The sequence below is a fragment of the Aptenodytes patagonicus genome, chromosome 2, assembly GCF_965638725.1.
Source record: "Aptenodytes patagonicus chromosome 2, bAptPat1.pri.cur, whole genome shotgun sequence".
NCBI lineage: Eukaryota > Metazoa > Chordata > Aves > Sphenisciformes > Spheniscidae > Aptenodytes > Aptenodytes patagonicus.
Window position 1 is genome coordinate 166,080,553 of NC_134950.1, and position 24,227 is coordinate 166,104,779.

At 43.0% G+C, this 24,227-nt stretch overlaps 1 protein-coding gene across 3 annotated transcripts; it reads right to left on the reverse strand.

The window, feature by feature from the left end:
* Positions 1-1,511: 1,511 nt before the first annotated feature.
* On the reverse strand, positions 1,512-14,022 carry GORASP1 (golgi reassembly stacking protein 1). 3 transcript variants are annotated; one of them, XM_076331985.1, is made up of 9 exons: positions 13,901-14,022; positions 11,326-11,406; positions 10,069-10,272; positions 9,298-9,384; positions 8,806-8,936; positions 8,099-8,240; positions 7,309-7,453; positions 6,794-6,949; positions 1,512-2,150 (listed from the first exon to the last, which is right to left on the reverse strand). In XM_076331985.1, exons 1-9 carry the CDS (start codon positions 13,961-13,963, stop codon positions 2,107-2,109), a joined length of 1,053 nt encoding a protein of 350 aa, XP_076188100.1. In that variant the 5' UTR covers positions 13,964-14,022; the 3' UTR covers positions 1,512-2,106. The 3 variants fall into 3 exon arrangements, with proteins under 3 accessions (XP_076188100.1, XP_076188099.1, XP_076188098.1); XM_076331984.1 differs by lacking the exon at positions 1,512-2,150 and adding an exon at positions 3,883-5,945; XM_076331983.1 differs by lacking the exon at positions 1,512-2,150 and adding an exon at positions 3,883-6,092.
* Between the last annotated feature and the right edge of the window lie 10,205 nt (positions 14,023-24,227).

Genomic DNA, 24,227 nt, shown 5'->3' on the forward strand with positions numbered 1-24,227 from the left:
AGCTCTGCTACAAGTGACTCGTGCCAGGTGACACTGAGTTTTCTGGATGTGGAAAGGTTACAGCCCTGCAAGAGACACATGGGAAGCCAAAACTGGGTTTCCTGATGCTGAAAATGCCAGTACAGAATACTCAAAGCCTTTGCTGTGGGGACTGTCAACTGGGCTGCTCTTGGAGAGAACACGGTAATTCAGTGACCGAATGTGTTCCCAGAGACTTCCAGCATCCATCTTAGATGGAGTGTCAAGCGAGAGGAGTTTTTTGCTACTCCTTTTTAATGTCTGTCACCTTTTCTGAAGTTGTGCTCTCTGTAAGAGTCCTGAAGGCAAGAACAGGAGAGGCCCCTGCACAGCATCCAGGAGTTAACGTGAGAGTCACAGCTCACGGGGGCATTATGAACAGAGATAGAGTTCCATTTTGCCAGAGTCATAGGAAAGGCCATTGATTTGTAGAAGTTTCTTTAATTTCCAAGTTCGTATTGGAAAGGAGTTGTAAATCTATTAGTGTAACCTGTCTCCTGGAAAAACATTTAATTTATCTATGATGGGTGATTTTTTTTAATTTTTTTTATTTTTTTCCTCTTCAGGTGGGGCAGCACTGAGAACAGGAGAGAGAGCAAGGCTCAGTAGTTGCAGCTGAAGTGCAAGTATCATTTTAGGAAGAGAAGAACTACTTGAAGGATTTAGCATCAATTTTTAGAAACACACACACAAAAAAAAAAAGCTCAAAATAAGCCATAGGCAGAAGATAATAACGTAGTTCTACTTCATTGCCAGAAGCAGTGAGGAAAATAAGGGACTTGGGACTTATTAGTTCGATTGTTCATATTCCATGGGAGAGGGGCAACCAGGGGACTGACAGTGCACTCCTTGGTCAGTCTTGAGCAGAGCAGTGTGGAGAGCTGCTCAGAGAACAGCTGTCCAATGGCTCAGATCATGCAAGCTGAAGTGTGGGCGTCTATTCAACACGTAGATCTGAGAGTTGCTGACTCAGGGCAGAGAGGGAAGTTGCAGAGGTCAGTTTGCTGAGGTGAGTTAGTGTGGAGGCGCCAGGGAAAGGGAGAGAATGCGTTTGCCAAAGGTGAAGGCAGAGAGTGACTGTTAATGGCATGAATCCAGTTACAGGACTCCAAATTTTGGTCAGTACGTTACACCGAGGTATTACTTTTTCTTTCACAGAGGTCCCATTTGATTCAGACTTCATCCCTAGGAATTTCTTGAACTTGACATTTAGGATCAATCTTTAAGCACCCACTTGCAGATGTGCAGATGGCTCCCGAACGGAGCCAGGTGGAGTTACTACCCAGCTGGATAACAGAACTGTTAAAAGCACATGCACACTTAAATATCAAGAAAATGATTGACTAAAATAGTTTCCTGTACTATGTGGTGGAGGTTTTTCTGGTAAGCAGCTGTACAAACATCATGCAGACCAGAGGCACGGATTGGAGACCGGGTGGGATATGCCCCATCTCTGTCTGAGGATATTGTTGACACTGTTCTAGCCATCTTTTTCATGGGACTGTGAATGCTAAATTACTTATTGTAGCTTAGAAATGTAACTTAAACCAAACACTTGCTTTGAAATTGCCGTTACAGCAGAACCAATGCAAATTAGTATTTGCTTAAGTCAAAAGCAGAGAGGGAGGATGTGTGGACATTAGTAGTGGCAATGCCCAGGAAATAACAGATTAGCACAGTCAAATCAAATGCCGAGAGTAACCTGTAGCTGCTGTCACTTAACAGCCAGAGGCAGTGGCGCCTAGTTCTTTCATAATTGCCTGGGGGTGAAAATATTTGCCCAGTTATGGGGGAAGATGGGGAAGGGTAAGGGTGCTGAGGGGAATGCTGAATTAAAGGCTTCTCTCTGGGAGGCTGCCTCTGCTGCTTTCCATTTCTGCTAAATTCATGGTGCAGCAGCACAGGGGTGCTGGAATAGCTGAAGTCTCCCGCTTCCCCAGTTAGTGCTAGGTGAGATAAAATTCTGAACCCCCAAGCAGCTGGAAATGCATAATTCAAGTCCATCAGTAGACATGCGAGTGGTGTGATCTCTACTCGGCGTTGCAGTCTATCTTCCCGCAGCATTTCTCAGTTGCAGCTAAGAGGAATTCAGTCAAGTGTGGCAGCTTGGATGAGCAGCTTCTGAACACGGCCTAGAGTGGGACAGCAGAAGATTCAGTAAATTGTCAAGCCTGCTGTGAAAGTTTAAGAGGGAAAACAAAGTCATTGCTGCCTGAATTTGGTATTTCAACAGTTCTTGCCAGTAGTTGTTCACCTTAAAGACACTAAATACTTTCATTCACACATTGGAGTTCGGCTGGAATTAGTTCAGCATATTGCTGTTAATAATGAGATTTGTGTGTTTGTCTCTAGGATGGTTATTTCCTTATCGTGATTTTTAGGGGTTAGGATCATTCCTAGTACAGGGTTATTGCTGTCTGAAGTTCCCCTGAATCAAGTAATTTACTTCGGAAGGGAGGGCTTAGTCCCACCTGCCAAAGTTAGCCTTGCTTGGGGCAGGGCTTGATCAAGTTGCTCCAGCCTTTGTCAAGCAGAGTTGTGAGTATCTGGGTGGGTGGAGGTCCCAAAGCCTCTCTGAGCACCCACCCTGTGTTTAACCACCAGCGCCCGGGTGCTCTGGCTCGTTAGGGTTAGCGGAGGCACGGCTCAGTGGAGATGAGCTTTGCCTAATCCTTGCTGTTAATACTCGAGCTCCCGGTAGCCTCTTTGGATTTAATGTCTGCCAGACTCATGTCCTCAGGCTTGGCTATTAATATGAGAGAGCATCTCGGGTCTGGAAGCTTATCCTGTTGTGTCTGGCCATACCAAACCTCTGTGCAGTGTCCAGCTACACAGCCACTGCATCCAAGCTCTAAAATTAGTACAAAGCACTCTAAGGTGACATCCTCCTCCCTTTGTTTTGCCCTCCTTGTGATACTGCTGAGGTAATTCCTCTTGTGTCTGCAGAAGAAACATCACCGTCGGGTTTACAGATGCCTTCAGTTTACAGATGCAAACAAGGTAATACACAGCTCTCCTACTTACGTGGAAACAGTAGCTGTTTGGGACAGCACCCGGTTGATTGTTGGGTTTTTTTCTAAACTTTTGTTTCAAATCCCAAATACAAAAGTGGGCGATTCAAGCCATTTCACTCAAAGATAGCTCTGTCTTCCACAGCCATTCTACTTGTTTCAGACCAACATAAACCATTACCCCTTTTTTATTTCAGAACTGGCCTATCCTCACAGGCCTTACGAGGTACATTTCTTTCAGCAGTAGTACCTGGTCATTCCCTTCCTGATTTTTCCTCAAATTAAGGTGGCAGCAGCAGTGAGATAGTCACAAATGCTCCAGCTTAGTCTGCAGCACGTAGTCTATGTCAGAGGGGATGGCTCTCCCGCTGTCTGCGCTTGCAGCAACAGCAGGAAGGCAAGGCAGGCGGCCTGTGGCTCCAGGAGAATTGTATCCTCTTTGAATCCAGCCACTCTCGGTGGCTTCTACCACTTTTTTTAGGTTATATTCTGAAACTAAGAAATTCTAATCAGCTTTCTCACCTCTGCACCCACAAGTAAAAGAGTACTTTCTGTTTCAGCAGGGAGGTAGCTTCAGGCATCTCAGAGGGTAGTCTCCAAATTGTCAAGAGAAAAGGAATTTGATGAGGAGGTTAAACGCTTCACCTCATCTAGCATTTAAATGATAAAGTTACAGGTTAGGAGAATACAACATACTACTGCTAGAGGTTTCACTCTCTATTTGGTTTTCTAAACAGATACGTTAGACCATTGTTCATTTGGATGTTAATGAAAAAAGAATCAAGTCCTCATAAATGCAAACCAACTCCCCACCTCCCCTTCCAAGAGCCACGTAGCTGGACACAGACTGCCATAAGTGTTAAGCCATTTATTACTGTGACATTTGAAATTTAGTGCGAGTTTTGACATTCCCTGCTCTTAAATTTCTAAAGGGTGCTTATGGTATCGCTTAAATAAGCTACTACCAGCTGAAAAACAGTTTTGATAAAGGTGTAGTCAAGTAGTGACTAGGTTCTAGTAGTGACTAGAAGTCACTGCTTCTAGTCTTAGAAGCAGTCCTAAATGAACAACAACAAAAACACAAATATATCACCTAGATGGCTTCAGTCATCAGGCTCCGAGACCGAACAAACTTACCAATAGCTTAAATTACATTTATTTTTAGTGTTTGGCTGTTTGCCCTTGTAGCAGTCAGTTGGGGGAAGAAAAGAAATTTATTTTAGGAATATAGGAAGAAAAATCTGCTCACTATCAACAGACTGTTTAGCAGACTAGATCTCAAATCTCTTAATTCTACTACCTGCAGTTAAGGCTCAATGCATTCTTCTTTAAAGCAGAAGGTATTTTGACCATCCTGTTCAGAGCTACTGTATTTTATGTGAAACAGTATTTAAGACCAACAGAGATGAAGGAATGTAAAGGACATTTTCTGTAAGGGTATACTCATCTGAAGACCTCTCGGTGTTGCAGCTTCATCTGCACCCCTTCGCTGACGCTGAGCTGTCACGGGCAAATTCGTGTGACCCAGACTCCCCATCCTGCATTGTTACTAGATTTCAGCCTAGTCAGTCATTTCACTTACTGACCTCCATAGGGGACAATATAGAAACAGATCAGGAGACAGGGCAGAGAAAGGGAAATTGGACAATACTGTGCTAAATAAGTATACTCTAGTTTATAGCTTGTACCCCATTCCCTTAATTTACGAAAGATTTTCACCACACTAACTGTACCAGCTATAGTCAAGTTATTCCTGATCAGCAGCTTTAAAATCCCATGATAACTCACTGCCCAGAGGGGTATAAAGGCACCCGCATGTTTCTTTCGTGTTTACTATTACATTCAGAAGCTATTTGAAGGCAAGTGCAAACAAAATTAAAAAGCTACAAAAAGCAATAGATGTTGCCACACTAACGTGTTCCAGCCCCATGTCATGATTTGTATAAAAATAGAAATGGGTAAATAGAAACTAAAGAAAAGCTATTTCTCTGTCACTACAGAAACCAAGACGTATTCAACTCCACTGAAAAGGTTAATCAGTCACCCTGAAACCACATGGGCCTGACTTAAAAATCATCTTTGACTTCAGTTTGTTTCAAATAACCACCACTATTTCCCCCACACCCTTTTTTTTTTTAAACACATGATCCATTGAAGAGCTAAAGTGAATGACGGGACCCACCCACACGACTTTGTCCTATCTATATGCTGCAGCTTCAAACCCTACCGTACTTCCTTTTCTGCAAAAGTAGTTGTAGAGAAGGTTTGTGAGTAACTGTTATAGAGAAGGGAAACTCTGTAACAAGTGGGAAATGCCTTGAAAGTCATGAGAGCTGTCAAATTGAGGTGTACCATTAGAAAAGCTTTCTAGCAAGTCAAAACCATAAATAGTTGTTTGGTTTTTTTTTAATGCCATCAATCATACTGAGAAAACCATCGTCAAGTGTCACTGTTCAGGCAGAGTGCCTTCATAAATACATTCAGGAGCATTTGTAGGCAAATGTGAATTCAGGAACTTGATGTTTTGCCAGTCTCCAACGTGTTTCTGCAGTAATTTCTCCATTAATTTGGTGATTCTGGACAGCATTCAGAGTTTGAACACAGATCAATCCATTAAACAATGATTGGAAAAGACAACAGGATATGTATTTCATATGATTTCTTTTATAATATTGTCTAAACTAACAAAATAGAGTAACTGTCGTTCTTTCAAGATCAGAAAAATATCCCAAGCTGTAGTATTACAGCATATGGCAGTCTGTAAACAAAAGCAGCATCCATTTCACTCCTGATCTTGTGCAGCTCCTTCTTTCTGTTCACACACTGCTTCATCATCTGGTTTCCCCGGAGTAGTGGTTAACGAGCTCTCCATACTGTTTAAGAGCAGCTTTGTTTCTTGGTTATCGGGATCAGTTCCTAGTGTTGTTTTTGAAGAAATTTCATTAGGAAGAGCAAAAGAAGGTAAAGATGGAATGGAAGGCAGTAGGTCGTCCAACTCGGGCTGCTTGACCGAGCGTTCAGAATACATGGTTACATCTTCAGGGTCCAAAGCTGTGGCATTTTCTGGCAAATGGAAATAGTTTGTAAAAAAAACCAAAACCCGTCAGGCTAACAGACAGTGCCTCTGGTTACTGTACGTCTAGAAAAATCAGCTTGAATGCGATACCTCGTGCAGGCACATAACCAGCTTCACAACTGTCACGTACGTGGGCTGTGTTTACTCGGTTCTCCCCAAATCCAGAAAATCTGACTGTGCAAGCAGGTTTTTAAGAGACCACAGAGCATTTGGTCTGCTGTATTCTTATGCTACGGATGTTTTATTTTGTGTTAAAACTCTTAGTCACCCCACTTTTAAAAGGGAAAGGCATCTGTAATGTGAAGATGTATTTTTTTTTTAAATAGAAAAGTCACTAATAAGGTGACTGCAATTTTGTTTTCACGTTATAACTGTGAAGACAAGCCTGTGGTACAAAAATTCATTTACACTGATTTTAAAAATACCCACTTTTAAGGTCAGTTTAATTTGGATCATCAACATTTTTATAAGATTATAGAATGTGTGTCGTCTTTCTTTAAATGAAAGAGCCTATTAGTTTTTGTCTGCTGATTTCTGCTACTTTTTCCATCTCATTTTAGCCAATCCCCTTTCTGATTTTTCTTAAAATTGCTTATTTCCAAAAAGCACGATCCTGTTAAACAGACACGAGTTGGTGCCATTCCATAAATTAGGTCAGAGGCCTAAAGGAAATCTTGAATACACTTACCAAAATAAGCAGAAGCGTCATTGTTTGATATTAACTTTTCAGTGCCTACTAAAGCATCTGCTGCTGGCACGTTGAAGGAGGCAGATGAAGACATGTTGGACACTTTTGTTAAGTCAGTGAGTTCAGGAAATGAAATACCAGACATATCTAGAAATCCTGAAGGGGAAAGCAAATATTACAGCATTGTTTTAGATGTAACACAAAATTCTAGAATCAAAAAGACATGTTACATCCAGACTGAAGTCAGTGAAGTCCCCTCCCCGCTAAATGCAAATAAATTTAACCTAGAAGTTAGCTGACATTAGCGGAAAGACTTCTGCAGAATGTTAACCTCAGTCAGGCTCACAGTACCCAAACTCTACAGTTCTGAAATCCAGCGAAGTCAAAAACCTTAGGGGAAACAACCACCAATGCTCATAGTTCTGTATTTAAGTCTCAAACTTGTTTAAGACCTTATTAGTTTACTTAGATGTCCTCTAAAGAATTGCTGAAAAAAGCATGTTAAGAAGATATACCTGGATCCATAACTCTCTGGAGAGGAGGAGGAGGAGAGAGTGAGCTTTCTGGTGAATAACCACTCATTTCTTGATCTGTGGAATGATCCAAGTTCATACCTATTTCAGAGGTGTCACTCTGAGAAGCAGCTGCCAATAACGGAGTCTGGAATAACACAGTAAGAAGGAAAAGCATCTTTTTTTATATATTGAAAGCTTCACCTGAAGAAGACGTTGCTATGAAAGCATTCCGCCTCGGTCTCCAAGTACACCAATTCAGAGAGAACCTATGATGCCGAAACTGATAGCTAAGCCACTGATTAGGACATGTTCCAGCGTAGCCTTTTAAAGCCAGTGCGTTCTTAGAAGAACAGTCCATCCTTAATTCTTGTAGGTGTATTTTATTTCCTAGTGAGAAGGGTATTCTTCTGATGTGGTTCTCATTGACGTGACGCAGCTGTAGTATGTAAGTCTTCAAAACAGGAAGAAAATATCTGGCAAAAATTTGTATCAGCCAACACTGGTGAAAGAGTAATTGTAATATGTAATTGCACCCAAATACAATGAGGGATATGGAAGAATACCAGCTGTAAGTTTGAGAAAATAAAGGGTACGGCTCAGCAAACAGAGTTGCTCGCTTGTGCTACCCTTCCTGTCATCTGCTCAGCATCATCAGCTCTCACTTTCCCTTCACCTAACTCCATTTTGTTCAAGGAAAATTGTATGCTGTACTCAAATATACCGTATTATGAATGTTCCAACACGTAGAAAATTTTGAAACTCCAGAGAATGTAACCGATTTTTTACATACCTCTGTGTAACCGTTAGTAGATGGTACAGGAGTTCCAGCTTCTGGTAAGTGTGAAGGTGGTTTGCTTTCCGGCTTTTTCTTCAATACTATCGACTGTGTTGGAATTCTGTGCAAATAGCCATATCCAATACCACATCCTAAACTGTACGAGAAAAGTAAAACAAGACTTGGAAAAAAGGTGTTTAACAAAGCTAGTAAGTGTTTTAAATTTTGACTCTTTAAAAGAAGAAGAGTTTGAGTCTTTAATCTATAGCAAGAAACACCTACCCGCAAGAATCATTTCACCTACAGTACTCAAGGAGCACTCTGCAATTGACATTTAGACATACATAGCTTAGCTTTCAGTTGATTATATCTTTACAAAACACATGATCTGACCTGGTTTAGATTTTGTTCTTGCTTTAACTGAGTGTTCGACTGTGAGAACGTAGCTAGTGAACCTGCTACCGGGGAAGTCAACACAGGTTTTGCCATTGGTTTCAACTCAAACAGGATTAGATCCAGAACATGCCTAATTCCTAGTTCTAAGCTGTTTTCGGGTTTTTTTATGGAAAGATGAACGGTTTTGTGAGATAAGTGTAAGAAAACAAGGCTTAACTTGAAAACAACAAGCTGTAATCAATAATAATACTACTACTCTTAACAGGAGCTCATTTACAGTGAGTATATAACCTGTCATTAGCCAGTGACTGGCCGGAGATCAGTACCTTCCTTCTCCACCCCAAGCTCCATTGGGAGTCACAACTACCTCTCGAATGGAATCTGCTTCAGTGTTATAAACCATCAGCTTCAGCGGCTTCCCCTCATGGGATTCAATCAATGAAAAGAAATCCTCTGACTACGAAAAAAAAAAGTAGTAGTTATTAAACTCAAATGTGTAAGACAGGGAGCTGGAAGCGAGTTACCATTTTACGCAGTTATTTACTTCAACATGAGATATTAAAAACCCAAAGACAGACTAAAACTCACTAATGTAGTTTCATCTTTAGGGGCAACTTTTTTTGTTGTCAGATTAAAAAAAGGTAACGTTTACCTCAACCATAAAGCATCTGTCATAAACATCAACCTCCCCAAATCCCCAAAAAACTATCCCCATACATTTGATGTACACGCAATTAGATTTATAAAAAACCCAAACCCTACAACATACACTTGTCAGGCACGAAGACAATCGCTACTTGAAGGAACATGCGCCCTACCTCCTGAAGAATCTGATCAGATCCAACAATGTAGTCAGTGTACGGCTGGAGACCAGCTAGAGCTGCAGGAGATGCAGGTTCAACATCCTGTGAAAGAGTGACATGTGTCATCTGCACTCGCAGCAGGATAAACTACCCCAAGATCAAAAAGGAAATCTAACTCCAAAAGCAACAGAAGGAAAGAACATTTTATTTATGGGACACCACAGAAGTCCTTGAACAGTTTACATCTAGGTGTAACATCTTGTAAAACACGCTGAACAAGACCGACCAAGATACTGCCAATTCAAAATGAGATACTCTGAAGATGTTGAAAAGTTGCTTTTATTTAAAACAACTGTTTAAAACAGTCTTTCCTATTCCGTTCTACTCTTTCAGCTCTCCCTCTTAATTTTAAAATAATTTTTTGGTGCTTTTTGTAACATTAATACTACTTTGATGAAGTTCAGCCAACACAGGGACACCTATCGAGCCAGAATCATTTTTTGCTTTTACCATTGATTCTTTAACATAAGACAAAAAAGCCTTCCCCCCATCGCAAACTATTTGGTCTGGTTGGGATGGAGTTATTTTTCTTCACAGCGACAGGCAACACTAACAGTCACCCACCACTTGTCCATATTCAAATGGCTCGGACAAACTTTCAAGACTGTGTTCCCTTCTTCTGTGCGATTTCAGCATTGTACTCCTACATACAAGTTACTTCTAAACATTACACTTTAAAACAAGGTTGTATGAACACTAATGAGCCACCGAAGAAATCTGTCTCACCAAAACGTGCCACACGTGTTCATGGGCTCCCTGGAAACTGCAGAACCTCACGCTGGCTCCAAGAAGACCTTGTCCTCCCCACATGTTACTGGGGATCACCTCCACCTCTCTTACTTTCATTGTTTTAATATTATACACTTCCAGCTTCACTGCTTTTTCAGCATTTGCCTTCAGCAGATCTTTCAACATACTGTTTTCTTTATTCTGTAGAGCACAGAGAGAGATAATACGATTAACATTCTTTCTAGTTGCACCTGTAACATAGACATCATGCCTGTGGCAGAATTTGAATACAAGAACCAAAACTGTCAAAGTTTAGGCTCCACGTCTCACGATCAGTCCCAGCAGTTCCATTTTCCTTTATTAGAAAGAAGTCAGTACTGTCAGCTCACATCCCTTTACATAAGTACTTATTATTAGTCAGTTTCATCACTTAACTTTCCTGTTCTTTATAACTGCTATTAAATAACAGCAGCAATATTAGATCTCAACTATGTAGTCGTAACAATAAGCAGTGACATTTTACTTCATGCCTCTGATCCCAGTCCTTACTCGACAACCCTTCAAAGTCATTGCAAATTGACTATGAAAGGACAGACTATTTGGGAGCAGCTTAGAGAACTATCATTATTTCTGTCATGTTAAAAGATGGATCTTCCACCGAAATTTACCATTCTAACAATCATTTCCAGAAAGACACCTCCGCTAATGAAAGCAAGATAAACTTAAATTCAGCTTGTATGTAGCTAGGATGAAGGAGCCAAAGCTCACAGCCAAAGCTGTGAGCCTTTTAAACCAAAACACCACCAAACCAAAACTCTTCTTTCATAACTCACCATACAGGAACTGTGTTCCCAGTCTTAAGTATAAACAGACAGGCCATGATTCTTTTTCACGTTTTATCAAATGTTGAAACAAGTTTGTTTAAACAACTGTGGAGCTCTTACCATCGACTCACCAGTTCAACATTCACCGTGTGGCAGAAAATATGCGTGAATGAGTAATATAATAAACATTGTGTTAATCTGTTAAGAAGTTAAGGCGACTAAAGGCATAAATAAGACTTTCCTCAAATTTGGATCCAGCCAGAGAGGAGACTTTGAACACCACCGAGTTTTACTTTACCTTGTTAATTCCACATACAATGTCCAATATGAAAAAGCTTTCTTTACTGTGACAGCTTTGGCTTCTACCTTTCATCATTACAATACCCATATTTCACGCAGGGGAAAAAAAATAAAATCATTTGCAGCTTACAAGCCTAGTGTGTCCTATCGCAATGATGAAGTCAAAGAAAGGTTCCAGTCCTCCTTGTTGAGCTGGGGAGTTTTCTTGAACCTGTAAAACATACATTTTATTCTTATTATACATTGATCTCTAGTTACACTAAGGGACAGTGTTAATCTTTACACTTGATTCAATATTTACTTCAGAGTTGAACCAGAGACGAGACACCAAGTGACAGACCTCGGGAAGCAGTCCACAACTGTGAATTTATTTTTGTAGAACTATGAACAACTGGTGTCCTAATTAAGCTGTAAAAACCAGGTTTCAAACCCCATACAGGACACAAGTATTGTGATGCAAAGTGCACAGCATGGCATTATTAAATAACGAGGACTTCGGAGAAGGGCTTAGTTTTCAAAGTGCTGCTTCAGGATTTTCTTCCATGCTTACTAATAGCCTGAGCACACTGAGAGTCCCCAGTTACTTCACAGCCATTTTTTACATAAACACAATTTACAGTTAGGTTCCCACAATTTACAGCACATTAGAATAGGAACACGTAAGAGCGTATGCTACAAACACATGGCTAACCACAAGTACTGGTCAAGAAGATGAATCTTTTGTAAGTGATGGCAATAAGAAATAAGAGTTACAACATCTCAATTTCATTATAACCAAGTTATCATAAAACAGATGTAATAAATATAGAGAATACCTATTAAAATGCATTCACACCAAGATGAAACCCACCAAAAATTACACAGAACTTGACATACGCAGACCATATGAGAGTATACCCACTTCAAAGCATACTAACAAAGCAATGTGATATTAAGGGAACCATTGCAAACATGCTAACGGTTCACGCTGCTTGTAACTTTACTTTTTGCGAACTCAGCGGTACAGCCCTTAACCTGCAATATATTTGGCTCCCGAAAGCCACCCCAGAATTTAAGTGCTAAGGTACTACCCGCGCATCATCTAGACTAAGACGTTCATTGCTAGCAAAGTTAAAACTGCTACATCTTATATTTGGTCTTATGTTACCAAACTGCTGTATTTTATTTTTTTTTTAAATAAAGTTGTATTGGTATTGGGGCTTTTGCTGGCGTAACTGTCTATGCAAGTTATAAAATATACATAAGTAATAGCAGTTACTTTAAAAGCAAAAGCTTTTAAAGCAAAAAAAAAACCCAACGTGCTTTATTATTAAACAGTCGAGACTGACCACCGTAACCACAATTGGAGTAGGAAGTATTAACTTTCATCACAACCCTAAATTGCATCAAAAGCAAACAGCCAACTTATACTGAACCAAGCGGAAGGTTAAAAAGAGTTTACCCTACATCCTAATTCTAAATAAAGTGCAAGAAGCCTTACAATGAAACTATCACGTAACACAATGTCAAGGATGAAAATGTAGACAAGCAGGAGTACATGGAAGTTGTTACGGAGCTCATGACATTGTTGTTCAGATGTCTAAAAGCCACACAGATTCCCACATGAAGATGTAAGTTGCAAAATATCCTGCAGTGTTTGGTTTTCAAAATGACACCGTATCAAAACTTGCATCAATTCCCTGGAGATAAAAAAAAAACACATTACTCTGTCTCCTGCATACTGTAGGTCCTCCAGTACAGAAAACCAAGCAGCATCCTGCACTTAACATAAAAGGAGATAAAAGGAGGAGGCATTTCATGACCAACGGTCACTTCTGATGGAGTTAACTCAGTTAAGGAGGCTGACAAAAGCAGATTACAGAACAACGCTGGTACCCTAAACACATCTTGTGATATCGAGAAACACGAACTGCTGATGAAGTGGAAAGCAGCATGGGGCAACAATGCTTCCACTCTTACTGCAGGGAGGAAGACCACCAACTAAATGAAAGGGTAACTTATACAACGACTGTTACCAGCAATACTTCTGCCTATCTTTAACCTCCAAGATACGCATTTAAACCAATGTGCGTGCAGGCAATTTGCCAGACGGAGAAGTTACAACAAATCTGCAACTACATACAGCGCCTGTGAGGAGCAGCCCCTCAGGAAAACACCGCCTGGAGCGGGAATCAACCCCCGGCCAGGATGCCGTAAAGATCCGCGGAGAAATTCGTCAAACCTTCAAGCCAAGGGAATTTGAAGGGGCGCGGGGAGGGAGGACTACGCTACCCTAAACCACTTCAAGTAGCACAAAAGGGTCCCCCCGGCTGTCCGGCAGCCGAGACATCGCAGGTCGGGGCTCCGACCCGGTGAAGGCAGCCGGCCGCCGGGGCGGGTGCGAGGCCGCGCCGGGCGGGTACCCGCTGCTTACCGCGAGCGGTGCGGCCGCTCCGCCCCTGCCGCCGTGGCAGCTCCCTGGAAGGAGCCAACAGGTGGGGGCCAGGGCGCCCGCGGCCGACAGGCCCGCCGTCCCGAGCCCAGCACCCTCTCCCGTGCCGGGCTCGGCCTGCCTGCGCCACCGCTGCCCGGAGGGGGGAAGCGGGACCCCGCGCCCCGCCAGACCCGCCCCCCCCACACACACACACCCCCCTCAGCGCCCGCCGCCCCTCACGGCCCTCCCGCCCTCTCCCCCCGCGAAACCGCCCCCGCGGCGGCCGCCTCACCCCGTGCACGTGGAAGCCCTCGGCGCCGCCGTCGGGGGCCTCGGAGCTCGAGCCCAGCCCCATGCCCACCACCGCGGGACGGGACGGAGCGGGACGGGACGCTCAGGCGGCGGCGGCAACCGGCATGTCCCTCGCGCCGCTCCCTCAGCTGAGGGCGTCGCAGGCCCGAGCAAGCGAGCGCCGAGCGCAGTGCCCGCGCACGGCGGAGGGGAACGGGCGTCCGGCTCCACTCCGCTCCCTGCCGGCCTGGCGGGGCGCGCGACGCGGTGACGCCCTTAGCGACCGGGGAGGGGGCGGGGGAAGCGAGGCGGTGCTGCGGGAGGGCGGGGCGCGAGCCGCGGAGGCTGCCAACGGCCCCTGGGCGGGAAACGGCCGAGCGGCCGCCGGGGGCAGCGCTGAGGGGAAGCGGGGGGGCGCGGGGGCCGCTGAGCCTCGTCAGGGCTGGGCTGGCCGGCGGAGGATCTGTCACAGCCCTGAGCCGGGCTGCGGCTCGCCCCGGCGCCTCGGAGGGAGGCGGAGACCCAGGCGCCGCTCCCGGGGAGGGAAGGCGGCCGGGCGGGCGGCCGGGCGGTCCCTCGCTCTCCCCTCGGCCTACCCTGGCGCTCGAAATGCCCCGAGGGGGGGCATGCCCTTTGGAATGAGGCTCGGGATGCGCCCTGCCGAGCCGGGGCAGCCCCTCCGGCAGCCGGCCTGCAGCTGAACGGCGGTTTGGGTCTCGGAGCCTCTTTTTTGGCAGAAACAGACTTTCACTCACAAATCCCTTATTTTTTTCACGTATATTCCTACAAACCTCTGTAAAAAACAGTTGACTGCTGTTCTCATTCTAACAGCCTTTTAAAAATTATGCTCCTGTTACTATAGTCCAGAAAGAGATTATTATTTTTTAGCAATACCTAATTTGCGCATTTCAAAAGAGCAAGTGTTTCTGTTCTGTTCGTCCCTGTAGGCATATATTATGTATTACGCTCAAGAAAAGTATTTCCACCAGCTGAGACAATTTGCAGACTTTGAAGAAGCAAATCAATGGTCCAGTGTTGCTGTTTTTCAAGACACAGGGAGCCTTGTGTTGCGGTCATTATTAAGAAGTGGCGACATTTCCACTCCCCTGAAATTTCCTATCTGTTCCACTTTGGTTTACTTGGGATGAATTCTTCCGATTCTGCCATTAACTCATTAATGGAAAAGTTCTGAAAGTTTTCAAAGTAGTAGTAATAATTTGAAGCATTATTATATTAATATAGTTAATGTGCCAGTTATATTTCCTGCACGAGTACTTTCATTCCGGTATAAAAGCATCCATTTTAGTAAAACTCCTTGGTAGTTGCTGCTCTTGCCTCTGAGACGTCATTTTTCCAAAGGATCCATCCACAGAATTTCTGTGGTTCAAGTGCGATGCATAAAGACAGAAGAGGAAAAAAAAGCTGCTTTCTCCATCCTCTGCCTTTGCTTCCAAGTGAAACTCTTACATTCCCTGTCACTTCAATAGCTATTTATGCTTGAAAGCCGTACATACTGGCTCATGTTTCCTCCAAAGAAAGACCAGGAGATTCTCGGGAGCCTTTTTAAGTAACTTTTCTCCGGTGTTATCTCTAAGCTGTGATCGCAGATCCGTGCGTCGCATTCGTTGAGCATGTGGTAGAAGTGCACGTAAGTATTCAGAAAAAATAAAATTGTGTCAAACATTTTTCTGTGTTTTCTGCTACGTATTTGGGAATCTTATCACGTAATTATATCTTTTCTTAAATTCCTTTTCTTCAGAAGTCTTTTATAACAGGTGGCCAATGAAGAACTGCAGTGTTGGCCATGCCCTTGTATTGCTACAAATAATAGAAATAAGAAATCTTTCTTCAGACATGCCAAAAGCAGATGCCAGAGAAGAGTCTGATCCCAGTATAAAATGAATACCTAGGAAATACAAGGCCATAGCAAAAAAAGTCTGCAGGAATTATTTGCATTTGTGTTTACCGTGGAAGATAGCGAGGAGGTTCCCATCCCCAAACCTTTCTTTGTAGGGAACTCCTCAGAGTTCCTCAGGGTTCCTCCTCAGGAGGAACTCCTCCTCCTAAACTATGCTCTGAGGAGTTTAGCCTTAAATTAAGGTGAAGGTCAAAGAGACTATGGAGCAGACAAAACGAACAGTAACAGTTTGCAGGAATAGGCGGTACTCGCCCAACCTCTTCAAAGGGACTCGGGAATGAGACGGCACACCCCAGACAGTTGTATTGAACCTCTTGCTTAAAAGCACACTGGCTGCAGGGGACTGGAAAGTAGCAAATACCCTATTTTTCAAAAAGGATTCTAGTAGAGATCTGAAGGGGAGGTCTGTAAGCCCCTGTCAACAAAGTAATAGAAACTATAATAAATAATAGTTTTGGTGGGTACCTGAGTGTTATATTCTTGGGAAGAGTCAGCGTGGCTCTGATAAAGGGCTGTCCTGTCTCACACATCTATTGGAGTTCCTAAAGGCGTTAACAAACGCACAGAAAGGAGTGATCTGGTTGTTCAGATTTCAAAAAGTCCCTTATCAAAGCTTTATCAAGGGCTTATCAGGGGAACTAAGCAGTAAGATATCTTTATTTAGATGAGTGGTTAAAAGGTAAGAAGTAGATGATAGGAGTGAATGATCGCTGCTTGGAAAGGTCATCCAAAGAGTTATCCAAAAAAACCAGTTAGACCCTGCTTTTCTTCACATTCTAAAAGTCCTGGAAAAAGAGATAAGCAGTGAGATGACAAAATGCACTGATGTCATGGAATTATTCAGAATAGCAAAACTAAGGAGCAATTGCAGAACAGCAGAAGGATCTTAGAAGATTAGATGGGCAATAAAACCACAGCTATAATTAAGTGTAGATAAACATAAAATGGTCCCGACTAATTCCACTTGTGAAATGGTGGGCTCTGAGCTGTTTGGCAACAGTCTGAGGTGAGATCTAGAGTTTACAAAGTGTCATTTCAGAAATCAGAAATAGCCAAAAAAGCAAATCCATTATTAAGAACTACCAGGAAAACAAAGGAGACTAAGAAAGAGGACAAAAGACAACACAATGACACACCAGAACGGTTCTTTCTGGCTTTTCCTAACTGTAAGGTAGCACCTTGCATTTGACCAGCAGAGACGTTGCAGATGGATGGTTGATTCAGATGTTACTAGCAATCACTTAAAAAGTTATTTGTATAAATGAACTCCGAGCCACAGTCTAACTAGAATAGCAAGGAGTAATGAGCTATGAGCATGAAGAACAGCCGTGTTGGGTCAAACCAAAGCTGCGTCTAGCCCACTCTCAACCTGCACCAGCAGCTCTAAGGCACCTAGCAAAGACTAAGGTTGGGACACGTGTAAATGATACTTCCTTCAAACAGTCTCCTGGCCTTCAGATGGCTTCAAATGGGAAAGCTTGAAAAAGGGCAGCAGAAATGATTAAAGGTATCGCTAGTTACCGCATGGGGAATGATAAGTAAAACGGGGCTTGTATTTCCTAGGTACTCCTTTTACACTGGGATCAGACTCTTCTCTGGCATCTACTTTTGGCACGTCTGAAGAAAGATTTCTTATTTCTATTATTTGTAGCAATACAATGACATGGCCAACACTGCAGTTCTTCATTGGCCATCTGTTATAAAAGACTTCTGAAGAAAAGGAATTTAAGAAAAGATATAATTACGTGATAAGATTCCCAAATACGTAGCAGAAAACACAGAAAAATGTTTGACACAATTGCCATCTCATTCCCGAGTCCCTTTGAAGAGGTTGGGCGAGTACCGCCTATTCCTGCAAACTGTTACTGTTCGTTTTGTCTGCTCCATAGTCTCTTTGACCTTCACCTTAATTTAAGGCAGATGCTCTGAGGAGTTCCCTGCAAAGAAAGGTTTGGGGATGGGAACCTCCTCGCTATCTTGTCCTTCCATTAAAAAAAAGAAATAGCAGAAATGGGAAAGCTTGAAAAAGGGCAGTAGCAATGATTAAAGGTATCGCTAGTTACCACGTGGGGAATGATAAGTAAACCAGGGCTTTTTCATTTGGACGAGAGACAACTGAAGAGAGAATGTGCTATAAAATCATGTGTGGCACGGAGAGGGCAGTCAGGAACTGAGTGTTTGCTCTCTTTCAATTTAATAACAGGGGAACTGTTGTAACTATGAGGGCACACATTCAAAGCGAGCAAAAGGAGGTGATTTTTCACGTAACAGTTAACTGAGTTCTGCAACCCTCTATCCCAGGAGATGGCGATGCCAAGAGTTTATTTGGACCCAAGGAGGCGGTGGGCCAAGTTCACTGAAGAAAAATCTGGGGAGGACCAATAAGTATGCAGAAACCAATACAACAAAAGATATTTTCTGAGCTGAAGTCATCTGAAGGCCAGGAGACTGTTTGAAGGAAGTATCATTTACATGTGTCCCAACCTTAGTCTTTGCTAGGTGCCTTAGAGCTGCTGGTGCAGGTTGAGAGTGGGCTAGACGCAGCTTTGGTTTGACCCAACACGGCTGTTCTTCATGCTCATAGCTCATTACTCCTTGCTATTCCACGTAGTTTACAAAGCTACCGTAGACGCATGCGTGCACTGAGAATAGCTTATTGTGATAGAGCATGCAAATGAAACAAACTGCCTAGTTAGACTGTGGCTCGGAGTTCATTTATACAAATTAACGTGCTCTTCAGTCATTTTTGTTTATACCTCTTTGAAGACATGCACAGGTTGCTCATGAACAGGAATTCTGAAAGCGGTTGTCTCCATAACCATGATAAGACAGCATTTGCATAGGTACATCATACAGTAAAAATTTAAATGATCATTACCTTGTTAACAGTATCATCTCTAGGGAACTTGTAAAGAATTGAATCTTGCAACCCTGGAGAAGCATAAATAAAGATATGATAGATTTTTATACACATAAAAGTTGCCAGGCAGAGGCAAGGGATCAGTTGTAATCAGTTTTGTTGATTTTGGTGAACTGTCGTAGTGTGTTTCAAGCTCCTTCTTGTATTCACAAGAGAGAATTCCCATTTAATGTAAACAACATATCGATGTTCACTGGTACAGAAAGTTTTGGTGTTTCCAAAGCTCTAGGGTGCAACTGAATTTAGTATAGCAGTATAGCGTAACATGTCTTTAATAGTCTTATTTTTCTGAGACTTGAAGAAACTAAGCAATTTACTCTTTTGTCTCCATTACTGTAGCAGTGTGACGGTGCTGCCACAACTGCTCGGGTTGGGAGGCAAAGGTATTTCCTGTACAAACGGAGCTCTTGGAAATGTTCCCGCATTTAAGCTGCGCTGCTTGATGAAGGAGCAGGCTAACTGCGTTGATAGCAGTCAAGCAGTAATGCAGTCGTCAGCAAATCGAAATAACTTGAATAGTGTTTGGATTAAGTTACCTCAAAGCTTCAGAAGTGAACGGGTCTCTCATGGAATCACAGAATGGTTGAGGTTGGAAGGGACCTCTGGAGGTCATCTTGTCCAACCCCAGTGCTCAAGCAGGGCTGCCGAGAGCCAGTTGCCCAGGACCATGTCTAGACATAGGTCCTATGTCAGACTGCCAGCCCGGTGAGGATGTGTCAGATATTCTGGGGCACTTAAAATGGCTGTTTAAGCGACTGAATCACTCCCAAGGGAATCTAAAGACGTATCCTGCTGATAAAGTATAGTTTTATACTATAGGGCAAGCTGATTAACTCTCTAGGCTCCAGCCCCCTTATCATCTTGGTAGCCCTTTACTGGACTTGTGCCAGCACGTGAATGTTTCCCTTGCATTGGGGAGCACGGAACTGGACACAGTACCCCAGGGATGCAGTCCAACAGCTGCTGAACAGAGGGGGAGAATTACTTCCCTTGACCTGCTGGCTACACTCTAGCTAATTCAGCCCAACACGTGGTATGCTTTATTTGCTGCAAGGGCTCACTGCTGACTCATGTTCAATTTGTTGTTCACCAGGACTCCCAGATCCTTTTCTGCAGAGCTGCCTTCCAGCCTGTCAGCCCCCAGCCTGCACAGCTGCATGTGGTTGTTCCATCCCAGAGGCAGGACTTTGCATTTGCCTTTGTTGAACTTCAGAAGGTTTCTACCAGCCCATTTCCAGCCTGTCTCTGTCTCTTTGAAGAGCAACCTTCTCCTCCAGCCTATCAACGACTCCCCTGGTTGGGTAATATCTGCAAATATAGTGGGAGTGCCCTCTATCCCATCATCTGGATCATTAATAAGGATATTGAGCAGTATTGACCTAAGGCATGCCACTAGTAATTGGCCACAATTGACCTGACAATCCACCCGTCCACCTTATTATCTAGTCTTCTAGTCCATATGTCACCAATTTGGCTATAAGGATTCTGTGGGAGACTGTGTTAAAGGCCTTGCTACAGTCGAGATGATGTACAACATCCACTGCTGTCCTCCTGTCCACACAGCCAGTTATCTCATCATGGAAGGCAATTAGGTTGATCAGGTGTAATTTTCCCTTGGTAAATCTTGGCTGATCTCAATCACCTTCTTGTCCTTCAGGTGGCTGGAAATGACTTTAAGGAGTATTTGTGCCATAACCTTCCCAACAGCTAAGGTTAGGCTGACCAGCCTGTACTGCCTCTGATCTTCAATGTTGAAGATGATTGTGCTATTGTGCCTTTTTATCTCTCCTGGTTGTTGTCTCAAAGATGAGTTGTGACACTCAAAGAGGGTGTTATGAAGTGGTAGGTAGCTGCCAGTGGAGCCAGGCCTGGAACAGGTGGTACCAAGGAGCCTCAGTCCGTCTGTCCAGCCGGCCACCCCTGCCTCTACCCTGCTCCTCCTGGCAGTGGAAGCAGGTTTGACTCCTGCAGTATGGTCACAACAGATGGGTTTGGTTTACTGTCCTGCTTCAGCTGCAGTAAACAAGCCCAGGGCTGCTCAAGAGGTACTTCCAAACAGCACTGATGACATGATTTCCATACGTTGTTATCCCTTTTCCTGTTTCTTGACCCTACTTTTTGCCACTTTTGTACCTCCCTTTCTTTAACCCAGTCTCATCTCCTCTTACTTTTTCCCCATTGGTCCCAGTTTTGCTACATCCATAGCCTAATTTGGTATTTCTGATGCCATTACCTAGGCCTTACGTGGAATCACTGATACGCTTAACTCGGTGCTGTTGGCCTTGCAAGATTCTGCTCCACATAAAGGTCCTCAGTGCTCCCCTCCAGTTATCTGTGAGGGCCAGCCAATTCTCATGCAACTCCCTGTGAACCCCCTGCAAAATCCAAGCATCCCTCATGGCATTATCTGTAACTTTTGTCAGCTTCTCACACTGTTATCATGCCTGACAGTTTTCGATGTCATGTCCAGTCCATGTCCAGGTGTGTCCCATGTGCTGTTCAGTTAGCTTTGTTAGGTTATGTGATATGGCAGGGGAACCCCAATAATGCAGTCTCAGAAATGGACACCCTGCCCTGGCTCCTCCCAGGGCTGTCACAGGTGAGCCATTAGTCCCCTTGGCTGGGGATGAAGCCCGTCATCATGAGTCAACAGGGAAGGTTCTCCAGAGCATCTTTGGACCAAGGGGAACTACTGCCTGGGGGATATGGGACACATGATGGGATGCAAGGGAAGAGCATTTGGGGATTTTACAAGACTTATCATGAGATGTTTAGCAGAGGAACCAAATGGTGGGGAAAGGGAGGGATCAAGATGGTTTGGGGAAGAACAAGCATGGGAAAATAGAGGTAAAAGGAGAAAAAAGGGTTTGGTCACCTGTAAACAGGCTGCTGATGAGTACGCTCATCTAGCCATGCCCTGTGTCTCATCAGCACAGTCTCATTAAACTCAATTTCTAACGATTCTCCTGGACGATGGTCTCTCTGCGATGTCTATATGGAGGTCTAAGTGCCGGCAACTGGGGTGGGGACCATGGGCCATAGAGGCTTGCGCGTCCGTGGTGCCAGCAGCTGGAGTGGTTGAGGGGACGTATGTCAGTGTGTGGCAAATATTAAGCCAGACTAGCCAGCGAGTAGGGTAAGTGGTGTGGGAGCCAGGTATATGTGTGCGTGTTTCTGTGAGTGAGAAACCGATTTCATATTAGAAATACATTTATGAATCCATCAAAGACAGAGCAGGAGTTTCAATGTAAACGTAATTCTTTTAATACAGTTCACCTGCCTGCAGAGACAGCACCATCCCAGATGCCATTTAAAGTCCATGCTGACTTTACTGTGGCGTACTAAAAATGGGTAAATTTTATATATTGAGAATTATCCCTTGATAAAAAGCAGTGCTAAAATCAGGATACAGTCACTGCAGGGGTGGAATTCATAGCTGCGTTTACCCCCATCAGTCTCCCCATCGGAAGAGTTAAGCATTTTAAGAAAGGATTTCACTGAAGTGAACTTAAAAGAGGAAAGGGTCAAGCCAGGAGATGGGGAGAACCATCTATCCGCTAGGAAAAGGCATGGTATTTCAATGGATGGTTAGTTATTTAACTATTCTCAGTCATCCACACTTATGTATGAAACATGCTTGGAAGAAAAAAATGTTGACGTTATAGCCCCATGGCCATGCCCTCCCCACAGGCACAGGTCAGGTTGTACAAGTTTAGTTAATATGTTATTTATGCAAAATGGAAGAGCCTCAGCGGGCAGTGACTGAGAGAGGTTTATCTTTTAATACCAGTCTGGCTTTTAGGACACAAACCTGGCAGTAGGAGAGTTGAATTGTGTTCTCTTTTTCGGACCAAGACAAGGAGATTTAAAGGCAGATGTCCACTCCTCAGGTGGATGCCCAAACAACGTACAGACACGAAAGAAACTGCTCTGAAAAACCGTCAGAAGTTGTTGCAATTGTTATTTCGTTTTCATGAATCTCTCTTGCACTGTTCATCATTTCCAGGAAGGAACACGAACACAAAAAGGAAATACGGCCATGTTAGCCATTTTTGTATTTATTTATCCATTCAATAAAATATATCAAATTGAAAAATATTTAAAAATTCATGTGTAAGACTGTAATATAGTAAATCATCAGAAGAGAGTGTCATATTACAAATGTAAAAGTCAGGTCACACTTACAACAAAGAAAATTGCTCAGGTATGGTTTTCTACTCGCAGTAGAAGCTAGTTCTTAAAGCCCATAAAGTATTGGTTTGGAAAAACTCCCATTTACAGCTGTGAATGCTTGATTCTCGGGGCCATTAACTGGCAGAAAATAGCACTGAATTAGATATGAATTCCATCCAGGCTTTTACTGAGAACTAATGATATGCAACATATTACAAGCTTTGATGTCTAGCAAGCACATGCGGCTTCATTTAAATAGAACTGCTATTAACATTTTCCAGGATTACACTGATTTTTGAAGAGTGGCCATCTTATTGTTTGTATTTGATTTCCTCCGTGTTTCCTCTGGTAGTTTATTCATAATAGAAATAATGTTAGCCCTGTCACTTCAGATAATTAATGATGCACGAGAAAAATCAGTAAAGAATATCCTTTGCTGATTATTCACAATTAGTTGGCTACTGCAATAGCTGTACTAATGGGGAAATCTCTCTTTGGTGTAATTATAAAAGTAGATTGAACTTGCGTTAGAAAAAATCGATTTACTCTGTTTCTGTCTTCTATGATGGGACTCAGTAGAGAGAAAATAAGAGGCTCTTGATAGTTATTAAAATTGTTATCTAAATACTTCATTTTTAATTACTTATTGTCTCAGATAATACTGAAGTTGGCTTATTTTCATTTGGATGATTGATTGTCAAGATCTAATAACTGTTTTCCCAGTCTACACACGAGCACACTATTTCTACGTGAAAGTACTAATAATGAAATTGCTGGCATGGTAGGTTGGCATCGCTAAATTTTTTTCCAGAAAGTCATAGAAAAGGAGTGAAGTAATGGAATGATGAAAATCAGAGATCTGTATCCCCCAAATATAGCCTTTGTAGGACAGAAAAAATATTCACTCTATGCACACGTATGGAAATAGAAGAAATGTTTGCTTTTTGTGGGTAATTGTATGCCAAAGCGGTGACAGTCATCCATCCATCCCAGTGTGACACCTAACGATGCGTTTGAACCTCTCTCTTCCTAAAAAGTGGAAATGTCCCGCGTGCTTTTTTGGTATGGTAATTATTAGTTGCTTTATTATGTATTCTGATCATATTTAAAAGAACTAAATTTGGAATATTGTTTAATGCCTGTTCATATGTAGGGCTTTCTATTTGTGCATCTCCTTTTATTTTTACAAGTTTTTATCGTCTAGATGATGGCAGATCTCATGTTCAGGAAACAGAAGTACGAACAAGCAATAAACTTTTACCAGGTTGTTGTGGAAAAATCGCCAGGTCTGTAACATTAAATAAACTTGACGATTGT

What these genes read in the sequence shown, in the direction of transcription:
- GORASP1 (XM_076331983.1), bottom strand. Translation starts at nt 13,963, where the DNA reads ATGGGGCTGGGCTCGAGCTCCGAGGCCCCCGACGGCGGCGCCGAGGGC. An exon ending in CCAGAGAGTTATGGATCCAG is followed by an intron (nt 6,950 to 7,308) that starts GTATATCTTCTT and finishes TTTCCCCTTCAG; the next exon opens with GATTTCTAGATATGTCTGGT. An exon ending in TGACGCTTCTGCTTATTTTG is followed by an intron (nt 6,093 to 6,793) that starts GTAAGTGTATTC and finishes TCCATTTGCCAG; the next exon opens with AAAATGCCACAGCTTTGGAC.